This window comes from Enhydra lutris, unplaced genomic scaffold, assembly GCF_002288905.1.
Source record: "Enhydra lutris kenyoni isolate GAN:26980312 unplaced genomic scaffold, ASM228890v2 scaffoldscaffold16, whole genome shotgun sequence".
Taxonomy (NCBI): Eukaryota; Metazoa; Chordata; class Mammalia; order Carnivora; family Mustelidae; genus Enhydra; species Enhydra lutris.
The window spans coordinates 32,303,490-32,323,999 of record NW_019154100.1 but is presented as its reverse complement, the minus strand read 5'-3'; the positions used below and the strand labels follow the sequence as shown (position 1 = coordinate 32,323,999).

The 20,510-nt window shown below is 33.3% G+C and overlaps 1 protein-coding gene across 2 annotated transcripts in view; it reads right to left on the bottom strand.

Moving 5' to 3' along the window:
* LOC111147257 (Bardet-Biedl syndrome 9) overlaps positions 1-20,510 on the bottom strand; it is a 441,623-nt gene that overhangs the window by 298,570 nt on the left and 122,543 nt on the right. For both annotated transcript variants that reach the window (XR_002640607.1, XM_022503184.1), the window contains exons 8-9: positions 17,232-17,415; positions 16,437-16,566 (exon numbers count right to left, since the gene is read on the bottom strand). Coding sequence is in view for 1 of the 2 variants with exons in the window: in XM_022503184.1 (XP_022358892.1) it covers positions 16,437-16,566; positions 17,232-17,415 (314 nt within the window). In the remaining variant the exon portion in view is untranslated. The remainder of the gene's footprint in view (positions 1-16,436; positions 16,567-17,231; positions 17,416-20,510) is intronic.

Here is a 20,510-nt window from a genome sequence, read left to right as displayed (position 1 = left end):
GTGGTAAGAATCCTTTTTAGGTCTACTCTCTCAGCAAATTTCAAGTATATCATACATTATTATTAACTACAATCACCATCCTGTACATTAGATTCCCAGAGCTTATTCATCTTGTATCTGGATATAATAAGATGTGCCCTTTAACTAGCAGCTCTCCATCTTCCCCACCCCTGGTAACCACCATTCTACTCTCAGAAATGCCCATTCTATAAGCCAATTCCCTGCAGAAAGCCTCCACTGGAGAATGTAGGCTCCCCAGACTTGAAACTTGAGTAGCCCTAAAGACAACACATCACAGGACTCTGATCCTGGCCACAGAAAGAGCCTAAGTTGGCAGGGGTGGGTGGGCAGGGGTGGTGTTAAATCTATGAGAATTCACACTGGAAGACAAATGCTTTATTTCTATGCTACATGACATTCTGAATGAACCTCATCTACTACTGCTATTCAGTTTAGCTTGTCTTTAAGAAACCAAACATTGTAGAACATGTAGGGCTTTTGGGGCTGGTGAATTTAACTGCATATTTGAGTATGACCTGAATGGTTCTAAAGGCTTAAAAATTAGGTTTGCCAAAAGTGGAGGTACTGTATTAATTGATTTTCATACCCCTAAAGGTAACATAATATTCCTAGTCACAACTGTATTTCCTGAACTCAAATGTGACATAAGCTTGGAAGACTTTTCAAAATAAATATGAATTTTCATGAAATATATACAAGCTGGAAGAAAGATATGCATTTGGAGAAAATAACACAAGAAAGGTGACCACAATTTCCCAAAAAGCAACATCTAATAAATATTATATTGTTTGATTTTTCTATTTTTATATTACAGTACATAAAAAATGGGCAAAAGTAACCTAGACAAGAATTATTCTGATTTTAACAAAACTTTATTTAACTTTTCTTAAAAGACCAGTTTTCAGACACTAAGTAATTAAGGAATAGAAAAGGAAATGAAGGTTAAGATGAATAATCAATCCAAAATTACCCTATGGATGTGACTATTGATTAAAAGTGAAGATACAACTGGGTATTTACCCCAAAGATATAGATATCATGAAAAGAAGGGCCATCTGTACCCTAATGTTCATAGCAGCAATGGCCACAGTTGCCAAACTGTGGAAAGAACCAAGATGCCCTTCAACAAACAAATGGATAAAGAAGATATGGTCCATAAAGAAGATATGGACAAATGGATAAAGAAGATACACCTCCATCAGAAAGGATGAATACCCAACTTTTGTATCAACATGGATGGGACTGGAGGAAATTATGCTGAGTGAAATAAGTCAAGCAGAGAGAGTCAATTATTATATGGTTTCACTTACTTGTGGAGCATAAGGAATAACACGGAGAACATTGGGTGAAGGAGTGGAGAAGTGAATTGTGGGAAATTGGAGGGAGAGACAAACCATGAGAGACTGTGAACTCTGAGAAACAAACTGAGGGTTTTGGAGGGGAGGGGTGGGAGGTTGGGTGAGCCTGGTGGTGGGTATTAGGGAGGGCACGTATTGCATGGAGCACTGGGTGTGGTGGATAAACAATGAATTTTGGAACACTGAAAAGAAATAAAATAGAAGAAAATGAAAAAAATAAAGTGAAGATGTACTGTCTAGTCTACGCTAGCAAACACACGTCCAACCAAATAGCAATAAATAAAATTTATGAGGTAAAACTCTAGGCAGGCAACAATAAATAAAAATTATTTTATATTTCATGTTATCTAAAAGGAATTTATTTTGCATAGCTCTCCCTCTTCTCTCCCTCTCTAAAAAATAAATAAGTAAAAGTAAAAAAGTAAAAGTAACTTTTGTATAGAAAACAGTAATACACATTTCCATTTCTGGCAAAAATACAATAGTCTGGGCAGGAAAAAAGTAATAAAACAAATGCATAGGTTTAGCAAATCACATACACTATATCCCTACTCAGTAAGTAATTCATTCTCATGATACATATAGAAATCCCTATGTTTAATTCTAAGTCATGAAAAATTTTCTACACCTTCTCAAGGAAGGGAAATCTGTTCTAATCTTAGAATATGTCATTCCTGGGCATTACTTCTATCATACCACTATGTCACACACATTAAACAATAAAAAAATAAAAGAGCAAATCTTTCAACAAACTATAACTTTGATTCTTATAATCCTCTTCCATAAAACTTTGTAATAAGTTCTAAATTTTGCCATCTTTATATGGCGATGCTTAATGGTTGCAGTAGTTGTGGTGATGTCAGTTATGCTAAAGAACAACAGATGGGCTTGAGGGAAGAACAAAGCATTTCCCACCATCTGGAAGCCTGCAGAATCTAAAAAGCGGTAAGATAACCTTTTTCACTCCATTCCTCCATTACTCTCAATGTGATTGTGTTTTAATTTTTCATGTATTTCCACTAACTTTAAGTAATCTGGAGATTGCCCCCATAAAAATTGTTTCTGCTGCTTATTCACTCATACATGAGCCCCCATGTTACATACACACTGTATAGGCACAGTGGACAGTCTGGAAAGTGGAGAATGTTTTTTTCAAGCTACAGATATCATATTTGCTTGCTCCATCATTAATAAAGCTTTTTTAAGGGAATACAGAATTTTTATACTCTTAAGTGTTCAAAGTTATTCAAAATTTACTGCTAAACATAAATCATTATATGGTCCAAATCAGGATTTTCCTTCTAAGAAAAATGTTTAAATGTTTACTTAACATGAACTGTACCTACTTATTTAATATATTATTTCCAACACCAAATTTGGTGAGAAAAATTTGGAGAGAAAAATTGGGTGTTGGAAATAAATATATATGAAAGATAAAAGCATTCTAAAAATAGCATTCTAAAATGCTGCATCCAAAAGCAAAAAGTATTATTTTTATTATATTTGACTACTGAAATACTAGTAATTTCTAATTTATAAACCATAATCTCCTTTTTAAAAAAGGAATAACTTTCTATAACACTATTCTTAATTAAAATATTTACTAATCTATCTTTCATTTTTCATTTATACCAAAAAATTTTTATTACTTATACACCTGAACTATTTAAGACTTAAATAAAAGAGTTTTGACAGTATTATTATTTTTCTAGAGACCAGAGCTTATTTTTGGAATACCTGAGAGAACATATCCAGATTCTCCCACCCCTCCAAAAGAATCACTTGTTTTAGGCTTTCACTTTCTGGCTTTTCAGGTGTTCACCATTACAAATTCAAATAATATACTTTTCATTAGACTGTATATTGGTTAGCACTAATCTGAAATGAAAGCAATTGTTTTAGGAAAAGGAAAGGTATTAGAGTTTTTTAGTAAAAACAAAAAGAGTTGGGATATCTACTTCTAGCTGTATGGTGGTGGACTAAACACTTCGAAGGGCCTATCATTTTCTGCTTTTCTATATTAATAACACTTACCCACTTACACTATAATGAGTAGTTTACATGTTTGATTACGTTTTTGGGCATGTTATCTGATCTTCCTATGCTTCAGTTTCATCATCTATAAAATGGGGATGGTAATAATTGTAGTAACTATTCTTAGAAGAATTAAATAAATATGTGCAAAGCACTTCGAATGGTACCTGGTGCACAGTACATGCAATACATATTGGCTATTTTTTTTTTGTATTCTTAGAAGAGTGTTACAGTGAAAAAAACACATTAATAATTAGATAATCAGCCCATGCTCTAAAACATCTTCATAATATATAATACATGTTAACTACCTTCAAATATTAAAATACTCTCACTCTAAAGTCATTTGAAAATTGTTTTTAAAGATTTTTTTGATGAACTACAAGGGAAAAAAGGATAATAAATCTTTCTTTCTGCACTAAGCAAAGTTTTTATCTAACCAAGTCTTATCGAGTTTTGAACATAGATTCTAATTAGAATATAGGCTCTACATTAATTAATTTTCAATAAAGGTATTTTGTCAGCTTTTACTTAATTAAAACAAAAAAAAAACACTTTAACTTTGAATTAGTACAGTTTTCCTATATAGTTTAAATATTATACACTCAAAGTATATGGATATCTGCTTTTTTTAAGTACATCAATAGGGCAAGTAGTAACTTTTTATTTTACACTTATTATAAACAGTAAACTGCAGTACAATGAACAAAAGGCAGTAGATATTCTCTGTCTGCAGGTAAGAAAACCACTGAATACAGATGTCCATTTTAGAATATATGCAAACCCTCCTATCTATTCAGTGGCAAATCCTATGGATCACAGAGGTCAGACAATTGAGAATGAAAACTGTATTTTACCAAGTAAGATTTGATTTACTTAAAAGTTTCAAGTTAAAGTTACAAAAGAGACTTAATGATGACATGACTGTTTGACTATATTATATTTTTAAACTTGTTTTTGGCAATTTTAATTAATATTCTGTTCTCTTGAAATGAAAAAAAAAATAGTGACATTCTCCTAAATCTGTTTTTTGAAGATGCAGGGAGTTAGTAAAAGTGTCTAAACTATTAAAACTGATACATTAAACACGTCAAAAGTTTTGAATTAGCTAACAGTTCTTTTTAGATTTAAGATCCTAACGATGCAAAGATGCCAGTGCACAGCAGGCAATAAATATTGCTATGTTTCTTACATTTTCCTTTAGATAACAACTGATTCTGATTTTAAGTCATCCAGCTTTAGCCAACACAGTGAGATTTATACATTTACAAACATATTTTTCTATTTGGCAAAAACCCAGATTTGTATGCCAAAGTGAGTTTCAAAATATAGGCCATACACTGGTTCATAGGCTAAAGGAACTAAGTCCATCCAAAGTTCCAAAGTTCTTAGCAACAGCATATAAACCTAATGTTAATGAAAAAAATCATTTTGTTTCTTGTTTTTATTCCCCGGTAAGCAATTTAGAAAACCATAACCTCTTCCCATCAGGAAACAGAGATTTTAAACACACACACACATACACACAGAGACAAACCAAATAACCCTCACTCTATCTTTGAAACCAGAATTCTTGAAGTAAGGAGAGATTACATAAAATTGCATGGGGTTTCCCAGAGAGACAAAACCAAGTCACCAACCTGATACAAATGATCTCCCAGACCAAAGAGTCAAGAAGATGTGCTTATTAAAGAACAAAACCCACTCTAACTAGTGAAAAGCATAATACTTTTCTGCTGGTTACAACTCTAGTAAACAACTGACTCCCCCACCCCCATATCCACTATCAAATTAACTCACATTATCCATTATGGGATAGAGAATCAGATCCAAAACGCAAAGGCATTTTTCCATAGAGATTATTTTCTTTGAGATTGAGAACTTCATTTTTAAGAGAAGTTCACAGACTCAATAACAGTATGCCTAGAGAAATTTTTCAGTGGAAATACATGGTAATGAGAAGAATTCTACCATTAAAACATTAAATCTATAAAACAGAAAAATACAAAACCAACTAGCATTCTGAGCGTAACGTCTTATCCTTGGCTATACAGTGTTTCTAAAACCTCTGGCAAGAAAATTAAACAGATTTACTATGGAATGAAACAAAGTCAAATAATCTGGAACTGTAATTACTGTTAAACTTTTCATGAGAATGGAGAATGCTGTGTTCTACATTATTACATAAAAAATAAAATGATAATGAAACATGAGACCAAGGAAAGGATTACTAATTTTTATAAGGAGAGTTTTTCTGAGGGTTATAACCCAATGGACAAATAACAACAAAGAAACAACTTTTTAATTTATTGATAAGATGACTGCAAATCCTTTCCCTGTAAATAAAATACTTAAAGTAGCAATACTGCAGTTCATAAAAGTAGTACCAAATCACAGGCTGTATGTCAGCTTTGGGGTAGTAGCCCATGGTGATAAGGATATTACAAGCACAGTTCTTGTTCAATCAATATGAAATCCAATCAATATGAAATCTAGAGATCACCTCATTAAAGATCTTGACCTCACACAATGGAAATATATGCACGCAAGTAATGATGACCATCAAAAATAATGCAAGTCATTTTACTCCAAAAATGCTTCAATACAAGTGACATAAACAAGTTGTCCAATTCATGGTTACTAAGGTATTAACAATAAGGGGAAGAAAAAAATAGCAAATATAATCAATTTTGTTCTTTTCTTCCCCACAACTCCTTATGTTAAGTTATAAACTATTATGTTGCATTAGCAGGCCCACCAGGCCCCAACTGAAGCCCCCATTTTATGGTAGGGGCTCTCTCACCCTATTTAACATTTGAAGTTAAAAACCCAATTTTAACCGTATGCCACTTAAGTTACAATGGGTTTCTTTAAAACTTATTTATCACTACTAGTACAGAAAAGAAAATGTTTTTTACTTTCCAAATAGAATGGAAATGTAGAATAAAACAGAAAAAAACAAAAGACAAAATATATGGGAAGAAGATGGACTTCTCAAGAAAAGATAATGGTGAAAACACTGAAATTCAATAGTTTAAACACAGTAAAATGAGCTAAATAAACTTAATTTAATTACAATGCCAAAAGCATCAGTTACAACCAAAAACACAGTGTCTAAAAACCACCAAAAGAATATAAATACTGCATTACAATAGGGAGATGGGAAAGTTAAGAAAATAATCATATTAATGTCAAAACCCACTATGTCAAATTTCATGAACGTACACAAATTCTTTCACTGAACTAGAATTCAGCTATAACAAGCACTGCATGAAGTAAGACCAAGTATTAACCGGGAAGGAGGATAGTGGGATATCTAATTACTAAAGACAGTAATATTTTCTGTATAAAATCAAGAGCTCAGCCACCATTCAAGGATCGTATCTTTCTAAAAAGGCTGACATTTTATTTTTAAAATTTTTTCAAAAAAAAAAAAAAAAAGCAGAACACTACTGCTCAATCTCTCACTTGACCAGAATTATTTCTGGAAATTAAAAGGTACTTAGAACTGGAAAAAGGCCAATTTCTCCAAAAGAGTCCCTAAATTCAGTATTATTCCAACCCAATTAATGAACAGAATTTTCTCTGCAACTTAAAAATATGATCCTAAGGCACACCTGGGTGGCTCAGTGGGTTAAGCCTCTGCCTTCGGCTCAGGTCATGATCCCAGGGTCCTGGGATTGAGCCCCGCATTGGGCTCTCTGCTCAGCAGGGAGCTGCCTCCCCCTCTCTCTCTTTGCCTGCCTCTTTGCCTACTTGTGATCTCTGTCTGTCAAATAAATTATTTTAAAAAAAATGATCCTAAGATTCTTCTGAAATATTCACTATTGCAACAGCCTTCAATGCAATCTAATACCTAACTAAAATCACAATGCAGGAACTGAAAAGAGACAAAGACACAGACACAAAAATCATTAGAAAGGGGAGAGAGTGAAGAGGAGAGGAAAACAACCCCATAAATTGTAAATCCTGAATCTAAAAGAAATTTAGACTAGTTATCAGGTAGATGAAGCCAAAAAAATACTTTTAGCTCATGCCACACCCCAGCTTCACTTCATAGAGACCTCCTGAACAAAGACAGGAAGATGTTTCACTCTTTTTCTCTAATCCCAACCCCTGACTCAATCTGATTCAGAAACCCAGGTTCTACAGAAACAATAAAACTATGCAGATATCTTTTACTACTCAATTCTGACCTATGATGGAAGCGATATAATTTAACCCTACTCACCTGAGCCTTTCCCAACTATACCACTGCCCTTGCCCCCTCTATACTACCTACCTACATCCATACAGGGGTAACAAATTCTATAGAAAACTGGTTATGTAAGGGACAGATATCAGTAGTAGCACATTATATGCTCAGAGACACTATAAACATGTTTCAGAATAAGACATGTTTGGTACAAGTGCATTATGGGAATTATAGCCTGCCACTACTACACTGGGTACTCACTTATACCAAAGGTGCAAGAGGTGGGAGGCATGAGAAGGAGAAAGATTTGCCTCAGTAGACTAAAAAAAATCTCCAATGGTACAGACTAAGAAGAGCAAAACCAATGCTGTAAAAGCTTAAACCAATGATTAAGAACACAAAACTCAGACACTCTCCCCCCACCAAAAAACAAAAACAAAAACAAAAAAAAAAAAAAAAACCAGAAAAAAAATGACAGTGAAAATTATAAGAAAGAAGATGGCATATATAAGGAACAGAAAATAAACAGCTACCCAAAAGATACTAGCTTCCCTGAAGAACAAGAACATCAACCAGATCTGAAAGAATAATCAAAGATGAAACATAAGGAAGCTTTCTTTAGCTGCTAAACAAATGGCTTAAACAGATTACATGCACTATATTCCCAACTAAATTAAGAAAAACAGTATTAGATAAATATATGGTGGCAAACATGACATTTACAGAAAAAATGAAAAACATTCTATAAGCAATCAGACATAAAAAACTAGTTACTCATAACATAACAAAAATCAAGTTTGCCATAATTCTCTCCCTAGCAACGATAAACATTAACTGATAAAGAAATGACTTCTAATCAAAAATGGCACAGCAGAACTCAAAATTCACTAAAAACAGCAGAAAGCATGAAAATAACAACCACCCACCCACCCCCCAAAAAAGGAAAGTTGAACAAGGAAATAACTACAGTTACAATTAACAAACTTTGGGGATACCTATGTTCTGCCAAACATATTAAATTGTGGCCCACAATAAAATAGGGTGTCAAGAGCTGGCACATGCTCCTCAGACTTCAAGCAGAATAGAGAGTCAGGTCCAGGCTAGCATAAAATGATCTAAACGCACAGGTGGGATGCAGGACATGCAACATCAGAAAACCACAGTGGAAATAAAAGATGTATTTCTCCATCAGTTAGCTTCCTAACCAATGAAAATAAGAAAACAAGCAGCAGCCACTAATTCTTAGTACCAAGGGCCTGTGAGTGGGGGTCAAGAGGACTCCTGTTATACCAACCAACCTTTTAAACCCTGAAAACTGAGGGAAATAGGTTCCCAGGGCAAAGGAAAAAATAAACACAGTGAGAAGGTAAAAAGACTCAGGTGGTCTGAGCTCCTAAGTCTCTCCCTTCATTTCCCACACGATTCTTCAACAAATTACTATCACCATTTTTAAAATGATTAATAACTGCAGAGTAATTGACAGGGGACCGATGTGTAGAAATTGCAAATAAAGTAAAAGAGGTAAAGAAAGAAAACCATGAAGGAAACAGAAACTTAAGCAAAGGGCTGAAAATATCCATACCAAGAGTTTCCTAAGGAAACAAAAGGAGAAATCAAATAGTTGACACTGTATCAATGAATTATCAACATGATTTTTTTTATTTAAAAAGCTCAAGCAAGGGGCACCGGGTGGCTCAGTTGGTCAGAGGCCTGTCTTCGGCTCAGGTCACAGTCCCAGGGTCCTGGGATCAAGCCTCAGGACGGGCAACCTGCTCAGCAGGGAGTCTGCTTCTCCCTCTGCCCTTCTCCCTGCTCATGCTCTTGCTCTCTCTCACTCTCTCTCTCTCTCTCAAATAAATAAATAAAATCTTTAAAAATGATATTAAGAAAACTAAACTACTGGGTGTTATATGCAATTGATGAATTATTGAATTCTACGTCTGAAACTAATGATGTACTATAAGTTGGCTAATTGAATTTAGATTTAAAAAAAAAACTAAACTAGTAGAGCAGAACCAATATTCAAAGCTATAATGGAAGAATATTTTCCTGAAATGAATAAAAACTTGAATCTTAATGTCAGAACAAACGGACAATAATGTTAATTAATTAATTAATTTTAAAGGCCTTTAAGGATTTAAAAGATAAGTTAGACATGAGACAGGCAAAAAAAGTTAACTCATTCAATAAGAAATTTTACAAATAAATTATGTCAGCCTCAGACCTTCCCACAGCAACTGTCAACACCAAATGGAATGTCCATTTCTGAGGGAAGCTAAGAAAACCTTCAAGTATAATAGCAATAAACAACTCTCAAGAATACAAGACTTAGAGACTTTCCTCAAGACTACTGGATGATTAAATTCAACTAACCAAGACGTGAATCAAGATAATTCATAAACAATAAAAACAAACTGGCGGTAAACTTTGAGTTCATTTAGATATGGATAGGATGAAAAGACTGTGAAAATTGTGATTACTAAGACTTATGTAAATATTTTAAACTTTGACAAAATTAATAATAAGATACGATAAAAGAATTTGACAAAAAGAGAGGAAGAAGAAAGCAGTAAGTATGCTGCTTTCCATATCTTCAATAACAGACTTAACAGACACTGCCAAACACTGAAATGCAGCTTTAAAAAACTGAAAATATCTGTTGTAACAAATTACCAACATAAACTTCTTGCTTAAAACAATCAAACAAAAAAAAGTTGTGGGGCGCCTGGGTGGCTCAGCTGTTAAGCGGCTGCCTTCAGCTCAGGTCATGATCCTTGGGTCTTGGGATCGAGTCCCACATCTGGCTGCCTGCTCAGTGGGAAGCCTGCTTCTCCCTCTCCCACTCCCCCTGCTTCTGTTCCCTCTCTTGCAGTGTCTCTCTCTGAAAAATAAATAAAATCTTTTAAAAAAAAAAGTTGAAAATAATAAACTTTTACCTCTTTTCTTCTTTAGAAGAGTCTTTTAGAAAGTAAAATAAATTGCTGTGAAAAAACATTTACATAAAATTCATTTATTCTTTCCATTTCTTCTATTCCTTTTCTCTGTTAGAATATAATAAAATAAACTCATATTTATAAAACATATTATTCTGGGGGCATCTGTCTGGCTCGATTGTTAGAGCACACAAATCTTGATCAAGCCCCACAATGGCATAGAGCTTACTTAAAAAAAAATAATAAAATAATAAAATAAAATAAAAATTAAAACCATATTATTCTGCTTTGGAAATTTTATTCTTTGCCTAAATTTGATCTCTATAGACAAAAAAAGCAGCTTCATGTTTAACAGGTGCTAACAAATGTTAAGAGAAAATTGATGGCAGAGTTAGTTTTTATTTTTTGTTATCTTACTTGCACTTTTAAATACTGCTTGAGTTTTAAATAATGCAGTTCTATGCTTTTTATAGAAATCACAAGATTATTCTTTTCCACAAAAGTTATTTTTAAAAAATAAAGAAGCAACATCAAGAAAGTCTAAGGGGAAAATGTGACAATACATTTTTATCATAAAATATTAACACCCTATACCAGAACATTAAATTGACCTATTAAGAGATTAAGTGAAATCAGTAAGTTAAAAAATTATAATCTGTATTATAAAAAGAGTCACAACATTTAATAGATGAGGAAAAATAACAAAAATTAGTATAGGTCCAGATAAAAAGTGAATACAAATTTTAAAATATTCTCAAGAAAAGGACTAGTAGAGTTTAACAATAATAATTTATAGTTAATACCTATGTAACAATACCTTATGTTACCATAGCAAAGAGCAAATGTTAACAAAGTCTGTGTGGTGTAGGGGGTGATACATGTGAGAACAAGCTCTGTGTACATGGGTACATGCCTGTGTGTGGAGGTGGTACAGGGAGTGGGAAAACAGGAAAGGAGAAAGAAACAGTGTATTAAACCCTTTGCCTATCACAGGGGGAAAGATTCCTTTCATTTTCAGATTATAGCAAAATGAAAAAGTAAACACTAATCAAAATTTAAAAAGAGATATATATGTGTATGTACCATCCAATACATGGGAGATCCAAGAACAGAGAATACCCAACTCACACAAAGTTGGAAAGCAAAGGAAATACTATTGAAAGTACATACAAATATATAGATTATAACAATTGTAAATGGGTCAATTAAAGGGAAATGATCTTCAAAATGGGTTTAAAAATCCAATCAAATTTTCTTTTTACAAGAGATGCATTCAAAATAAAATTACAGATTAAAGAAATCACAGACAGGGGCGCCTGGGTAGCTCAGTGGGTTAAAGCCTCTGCCTTTGGCTCAGGTCATGGTCTCAGGGTCCTGGGATCAAGCCCCGTTTTGGGTTCTCTGCTCAGCAGCGAGCCTGCTTCCCCCTCTCTCTCTGCCTGCCTCTCTGCCTACTTGTGATCTCTGTCTGTCAAATAAATAAATAAAATCTTTTTTAAAAAAAAGAAAGAAAGAAAGCACAGACAACAGCAAACTGTATTCAAAGCAAATAAAACAAAAAAAAAGCAAACAAAGAAATATTAAGTGAGAACACAAAAAGGGAAATTTTGTATTGAGAAATCTTTTAAAACCACCAAAATTGTAAAATATCATACACATAAGCTGAATATATAGAACTAGACTATATAAACTAAAATGCTAAGCTAGTCAACAAAAAAATGACAAAAAAATAATGAGAAATTAACATTCCACTCCTGAACTACAACAGATTAATAGAGGAAAATACCAAAAAGAATGCAGAAGTTCTAAAATCATAATTTATGCTCTACCTTAATTCCAGAAATATTTACAAATTTTATATGTACCAGTAAGCCACAAAGGAAATCCTTAAACACACAACATAGGAAAAATTATATATTGAGGTCCATGTTCCCTTTCTATACACACACACACACACACACAAACACACAAACACACACACACACACAAGAAAGAAAAATTAACAGCAAAAGTTAAACTTAAAAATAAATCAGTCTGAAATTTGAATACTCTCCTAATAAATTTATCTTCAAAGAAATAATAGCCTTCCATCTATGACTTTCAATTGTTTCATATTTTTAAAAAGGTATTTCAACTGAAAGCTCTTCGAAGATCTTTTTAGCCATTCCTCCCCCCCTGACATGCACAGATCACAATGATTTTTGCATATTTACTAAGCATATACAACATATTCAGCTTTCTGGCTGATTATTCAGTATAACATGCAAAAGTAGAAAGGGTCCCTAACATTAAAGGAACATGTGATTGAGTTGAGGAGTTAGGAAAATCAAACCGCAATCACCAACATAAGAGAAATACAAAAATTCAGAGAAAGAGGAAACCAGAGGAGAGAGGGAAGGCTTATTTACGTGACTTGAGTTAGGACTGGAAGATAAAAGAAATTGGAAAATCCAGAGAAGAATGGGGAAAACATTCTGGTCAAGAACACTACATCGATGAAGGTTAAAGAATGAAACTGTTAAATACTGACAGTTACAGTAAGTTACTATAGTAAATAGAGCCTAGGAAGAAAAACACTGAAGTACCAGACCAATTGTTTATCCTAAAAAACAAGCTGCAATAAGATTTTAAAGCACAAAGGCTGTGGTTGCCAGCTGAAGTTTGGAAAGGTTTTTATCACTCTGAACATCCATTCAGACTTCCACTTTGAGGTATATTTCATATCTCTAGAGAGAATAACATTACCGATAAATGATTATCTTTGTTTGCCATTTGGGAAACTGACCACAACAGAGGTTAAGACACTGGCCAGGCTTGCACAGCTACTTCATGCAATTAGAAGAAAACAATAGTAGCTGAGAATTTAAAGAACATTATCACATTCATGCTCTTCTTATTCTGTAAACTACAAACTATACACTTATTTCACATTCCCATAGTTTAACACAAAAAAATTAAAATAATTAAACTAAAAAAAAAATAATCTCTGTAATCAAAAATGCCGTTTACCCTGAAAAAAAAGAAAGGAACACAGACAGATTTAGAATTGGTTTATAATAAACAAGGTAGAGGACTTGTACTGCCAAATAAATGGGAGTGGGAGGAAAAAAAGCATCTTAGTTTCTGAGCAAAATGCTGTTATTAAGTATAATTGCATCAACTTGATCCAAATCCAGTATTTCTTATTCATTGAAAAGAAACATATTCAAATAGCAGCAATTTCCTCTACAAATAAACACATTCATCTAAGGAAGTTCAACCAAAAAAGTTTAACTCTGAAGGTAATATAAAGCAGAAGCAAGGGGCGCCTGGGTGGCTCAGTGGGTTAAAGCCTCTGCTTTTGGCTCAGGTCATGATCCCAGGGTCCTGGGATGGAGCCCCACATCGGGCTCTCTGCTCCGCGGAGAGCCTGCTTCCTCCTCTCTCTCCCTGCCTGCCTCTCTGTAATCTCTGTCTGTCAAATAAATAAATAAAATCTTAAAAAAAAAAAGCAGAAGCAAAATTATTTCACTGCTTCTAATTTCAAATGATAACTTCTAAACATAAATACACTATAGGTAAGTCAATAATAATCACTTTTAAAATTCTAATATAAACTACAATGAAATTCTTTTAGTCGAACTCTATACTTTTATATACTAAAGTACATAAAAATAAGAAAAATTTTCCAATGAATAATTAAAAGTTACTGCTATATATTAATTAACTGTATAAATCATTAATGGCAATATTTACATTTAACTGTTTATAATTATTATGTTGAAAAAGCTATGAGAAGAAATAGGAAGTTTCACTTACAAACGCCTAAGTTTAGAGGTAACAGACTACTTGTGAATATAAGCATCTTGATGCACCCTGCATGGAAATTTGGTTTTTTACTCCTAACAATTTCAGTTATTTCTGGACCCTTAACTCATAAGATGCATCTGAACTGAAACCATACATTAACCATAAATATCTGCTCAGAAACTACATCTTTGAGCTTCCCTGAGTACAGTGACTCCTGAAATAGGTATGTCCCATGTAAGTAATATATGGTTAAATAAGTATTTCAATTAAGTGGCCTCAGTAAGATCTTTCCATCCATTACTCTCCTCTGCCCCACATACACACAAAAACTACAATGACTTTTTTAGTATTTAAACTTCAGGGGCATGTGGACTATAAGCCAAGATGGGCCGCATACCCACCAGTGTGGATCTGTCTTCTTGCACCTGAGCTGTCACTTGAGAGGCCAAAGAGAACAGCTCTCGGATGGATATATGGACTGCTGCAAGAATTGCTCTCCCAGAAGAGAAATACTTGACATTGCCCTCCTGGCGAGATGTTTTCTCTGTTGTAAACCCTTCTAAGTAAATCTGATTTAAAATCTCTGGTGAATCTAATTGTTTGGTTGAACTTAAAAGACTATCTGGTAGTTGTTGTAAAAGTCAATCTCAAAATTTTTATTTTTCTTCAGATACAAAATAACTACAATTTGTGTTAAGTGCATAGCAATTACATGATGGCGTTTCCTCGAAAAACATGAGAAAGCAACTTATTTTTAAAATATTCAATGTTTTCAAAATGGTGTTTCTATTTTTATAATATTCAGGATTCAGATTAACCATTAATGCAAATATGAATACCCTTCATTGCGCTTCAACAACATACACATCTAATCTCTTAATTTGGGGGAATTAGTCATACTGATCAGATACTATAGTTACCACTGAAGAATTCTACACATGGTTTTTAAATGTCAATAAAATCAGGGTGCCTGGGTGGCTCAGTTGGTTAAGTGGCTGCCTTCAGCTCAGGTCATGATTCCAGGGTCCTGGGACATAGCCCCACGTTGGGCTCCCTGCTCAGCGGACAGCCTGCTTCTCCCTCTCCCCCTGCCTGCTGCTCTGCCTACTTGTACTCTATCTCTGTGTCAAATAAATAAAACCCTAAATAAATAAATTTCAATAAAATCTTATAAATAAGCAAAACTGACTAGATCTAGGGAATCTATAAAGCTTTATAGAAAGTTGTGTTTCTAAGGGGATCTGGCCACTCGTTCAGTGGAGTGTGCTGACAACTGGTTTCAGGGTTGTGAGTTCAAGCCCCACTTTGAGTGTAGCGATTATTTAAAAATAAATTCTTTAAAAAAGAAAGAAAGAAAGTTGTGTTTCTACATATTTACTGGGATCTTCAATCCCTAAACATAATCTGAGATGCTAAAGGTTTGTCAGGATCTTGCCATCTATACTGACAACCTAGAAAAATTACAGTTATGTCTCATTTCTCTTATTTTGGATAATTAAGGTATGAATTTAATCTTCATTTTAAAGGAAAATTGACCCTTTTTAAAATCTGAACAGTCTTAAATACATAATCATTAGCAATCCTGCACTACAGGACATAATAAGGTCTGAAACAAGTTTTGATGTGTAATAGTCTCAAGTCTAACAATAAGTGACCTCTAAGTGGAACCCATCAAATGCTTGAAGAAATCCTTTCCTATTTTAAAGAAAATAATCTACCAGGTAAGCCATTTTCTTTAAATCTGATTTACAAAGGACATTTCACTAGAAATACTAAATAAAAATGATTGAGGGGATTAAGGAGTATACTTGTCATGATGAGCACTGAGTGATGTATAGAACTATTGAATCATTATACTGTACACCTGAAACATATTATAACACCATATTTTAATTATCTGGGAATGAAAATAAAAATGATTGATGGAGCCTACGTAAGGCCTTTTTATATCCTTTTCCAATAAAAGTTATATTTTAAATTATTTCCATTGTTGACATTCACACTACAATGTCACTTGTTATTCCTGGTAAAATCACTTGTTATTGTTTCATTAAACTTCTACAGAATTCCTAGACTAAGATCCTAAAAAAAAGTTAAATCACTTACTGTACACAGCCCACTCTTACTGCTACAGGAATGTGGGGAAGCTGAGTGGCCCACTTCAATGTCACATCCTGATAAATATGCAACATGTTATTATGGTTTCCAATCAAAGTATTTATTGTTCCTTCAGAAACTGTACATTCAATATAGAAAAGAGGATAATAAGAAAACAGTTATTTGCAATAGTATATCACTTTTAAGGAATTTATGATACAAACTAATTCTAACATCTTGATGTAAAAGCATAAAGTAATAAGGTATTTATTTTATTTTAAGTAATAAAATAGTATTTTTCAACTGCAAACACAAATATCAAAAACTAAAAAATAATTTTACAGACTTGGGAACTATAAGTAGATAGTAGCCAACATTTTTGCATTTCATCAACAAAGCATAAATTTCATTAATGTTTAACACAGTTAGCTAATGGTTTTTACTGGGCACTGGCAACAGATAAGTCATTCCAATAGGCATTACTATGCTCCTTTCTGCTTATAAAAGAGTCTGGTGTTCTTTAGCAAACATCTTGAACTGCCCTATTTTGGAAAGCATAAATGTATACCTGAGGCCAATTCTCCAAGACATTCTGTGCAAAGTAAAATGACTGACAAAACCAAATGTGTGCTTTATATCAAACTTGTATTCGAACTTTAAAAGTTAAAATTTCCATTACATGTTCTGTAAAAAACTATTTTCCTAGATGTTTAAAATATATGTGTGTGAATATATGGCTTTTCCTGATGTATATAACGTAGCCTTGACATATGGAAAAGATAAAAGAAAAATCCTTCTACACACCTGAGCAATACGGGAGAAAACAACTTGGGCTACAATCAAGTTTCTTCATGAATCGAATCTGTCCATTATCCTTAAGGCAAAAAAAGTTTCTTTCACCAAGAACAAAAACAGAAGATGCTGACTGATTAAAAGAGACAATACATATATCAAGTGCTTGCTCTCCAATGTTTAGAGTCCAATCCACCTACAAAGGAAAACTTAAAATCAATTTAGTTGCTAAAAACAAATAATTTCAGTCACTTTCATATCAATACAATTAAGAAACTGTTTTACAACAAAGCAAACATAAAATTGGCTAGTCTTCATTCACTTCTTTTTTGTGTGTGATAACCAGATTTCTGATATTTTACACACTCTAGAAGGTTTTGTCCATCTTTTACCAGATGATATAAGCTCTTTAGTGCTTCAAAATTACTCACGCATTTACGGAATAGAGCAGGAAAAAAGAAATACTCATATAAACTTAAACAAGGAGGTATAAGACTTTACAATAAAACTATAAAACATCGATAAACTGGAAAACACTAATAAGTGGAAAGATATGCTATGTACATCACTTAGAATGATTACTAGTATTAAAATGACCATACTACCCAAAGTGATCTGCAGTTTCAAATCTCTATCAAAATTCCAATGGCATTTTTCACAGAAATATACCAAAAATCCTAAGATTTATACAGAACCACAAAAGACTCCAAATAGCCAAAGAAATCTTGAGCAAAAAGAACAAAGCTGGAAGCATCAAATCACATGATTTTAAAATACACCACAAAGCTATACTTCGTAAGCACACTGCTGGCATTTAAAAACAAAAACAAAAACAAACAAACAAACAAAAAACCCGAGACCAAAGGAACAGAAAAGAGCTGAGAAATAAATGCATTCACAGTCAATTGACCTTCAACAAAGATATCAAGAACGTAAAATAAAGACAGTCTCTTTAATAAATGGTGATGGGAAAACTCAATATCCACATACAGAGGAGTGAAATTGGACCCCTATCTCATGCCATATCCAAAAATCAACTCAAAATAGGCTAAAGACATATAAGACCTGAATCTGTAAAACTACTAGAAAGAAAAATAAGGAAAAGATTTTTGTCTTTCATTTGGGCAATGATTTTTCGGATATGACCTCAAAAGCACTGGCAACAACAATAAAAATAGACAAAAGGGGTTGCAACAAACTAAGAAGTCCCTGCACAGCAAAGGAAACAATTAACAGAGTAAAGAAATAATCTGTGGAATGGGAGAAAATACTTGCAAACCACCTATCCAATAAGGGGTTAATATTTAAAAATACATAAGGAACTAGACAACTCAACAGCAAGAAAATAGCCTGATTTAAAAATAAGCAAAAAACTGAGCAGTTACTTCTCCAAAGATATACAAATGGCCAACAGGTATACGAAAAATGCTCAACATCACTAAATCATCAAGGAAATGCAAATCAAAACCACAATGAGATATCACCTCACACCTGTTAGAATGGTTATTATTAAAAAGACAAGAGATAACAAGTACTGGCAAGGATGTAGAAAAAAGAGAATCCTTGTGCACTGTTGGTAGGAATGCAAATTGGTATAGCTACTATGGAAAATGGCAGGGAGGGTTCTCAAAAAATTAAAAATAGAATGACCATATGATCCAGCAATCGTACTTCTGGGCATATATTCAAAGGAAATGAAAACAGGATACTGAAAAGATAACTACATTCCCATGAACACTGCAGCATTATATGAATAGCCAAGATACAGAATCAACCAAAATGTCCACTGATGGATAAATGTATAAAGAACACTGAGATATTATATATAAAATATACACTATATAATGTGTATAATTTAATGGAATATTATTCGGCCTTTAAAAAGAAGGAAATCCTGCCATTTGTGACAACATGAATGAACGTGGAGGGCATTATGCTAAGTGAAATAAGCCAGGCACAGAAAAACAAACACTGCATGATCTCACTTTTATGTGGAATCTAAAAAAGGTAAACTTATATAAGCAGAGAGTGGAATGGTGGTTGCCAAGGTCTGGGGGAAGAGGAAATGAGAAGATCCTGGACAATGGGTAGAAAATTTCAGTTACATAGAATGAATAAATTCTGGACACTTAATGTTAACATAAAAAAGGTAACTATGAGAGGTGATAGATGTGTTAATCAGCTTAACTGTGGTAATCATTTCACTATATATATATAGATATAGATATAGATATAGATATAGATATAGATATAGATATATACCAAAAGATGTAGTTTACTATAAATTTACACAATTTGTATTTATCAATTCTTCAAAAAACCTGGAGCGGGGGGAAAGGCAGGCAGAGAATTGGGTGAGAGAATGCCCTATGCAAAGTGAGCCACCTAAACAAAGATCCTATGACAGAAAAGGATGGATCATGACTTGCTCAAAAAAAAGTATATACACATAAAGAGGTTATCTGCTTCACTGAAAAATTTCCCTAAGAAAAATTTCCATATTGTGTTTACTTCATAAATCAAATTCAGTAATCAGTAAAACCTAACCAATGCAGTTGTAACGATAATGTTTTAATATAAAGACAATTTAAAAATATATCCATATGTATATACAGAGCAGTTATTAAGCTGTCCCAGTAATATAGACAGGATCCTCTATACCTCAAGAGCTACTCCAGAGTAATTCCATATCTCTGGAACACGGCCAGTGTTTAAGAAATGTTTCTTAAAATAATAAAGGAACGAATGTAATGAACATGCTTTTTAGAATTCAGTCCCCAATCAATTAATATTTTTAAATTAAAAAAAAAGTAGAAAAGAGGAATAACATTAGCTGACATATACTGTATATGGCAGTCACAGTGAGATGGCTACACAAAAGCATCTGGACAAAGAGGGAGTAAGACTGCCATCAAAGTTAGGCTATAAACAACAAATAATGGATCAAAGAAGAGGGATGAAAACTCACATTAAAGATACAAATTTCTGACCATCAAGATATGACTTAGATATTTATCTACTTCAGGTATTAAAATATCTGAAAAAGGTATGAAATCCAAATAGGGCTGGAGAAGAACAAATATTATTGGTGTGTGTATAAAAACAACCTGAAGGAGAAAGACAACATAGGTGGATGACCAGATTATCTTACCTGAATCAGGATTCAACACTAAGAAACTATTCAGTTACCATTAAGTTCAAGTGGAGCTTACCTACATGAAAACATTCCACTGTACATAAACCATAAATGTCATCCCATGAGTCACATTTCTCCTTACATCTTTTTTTTTT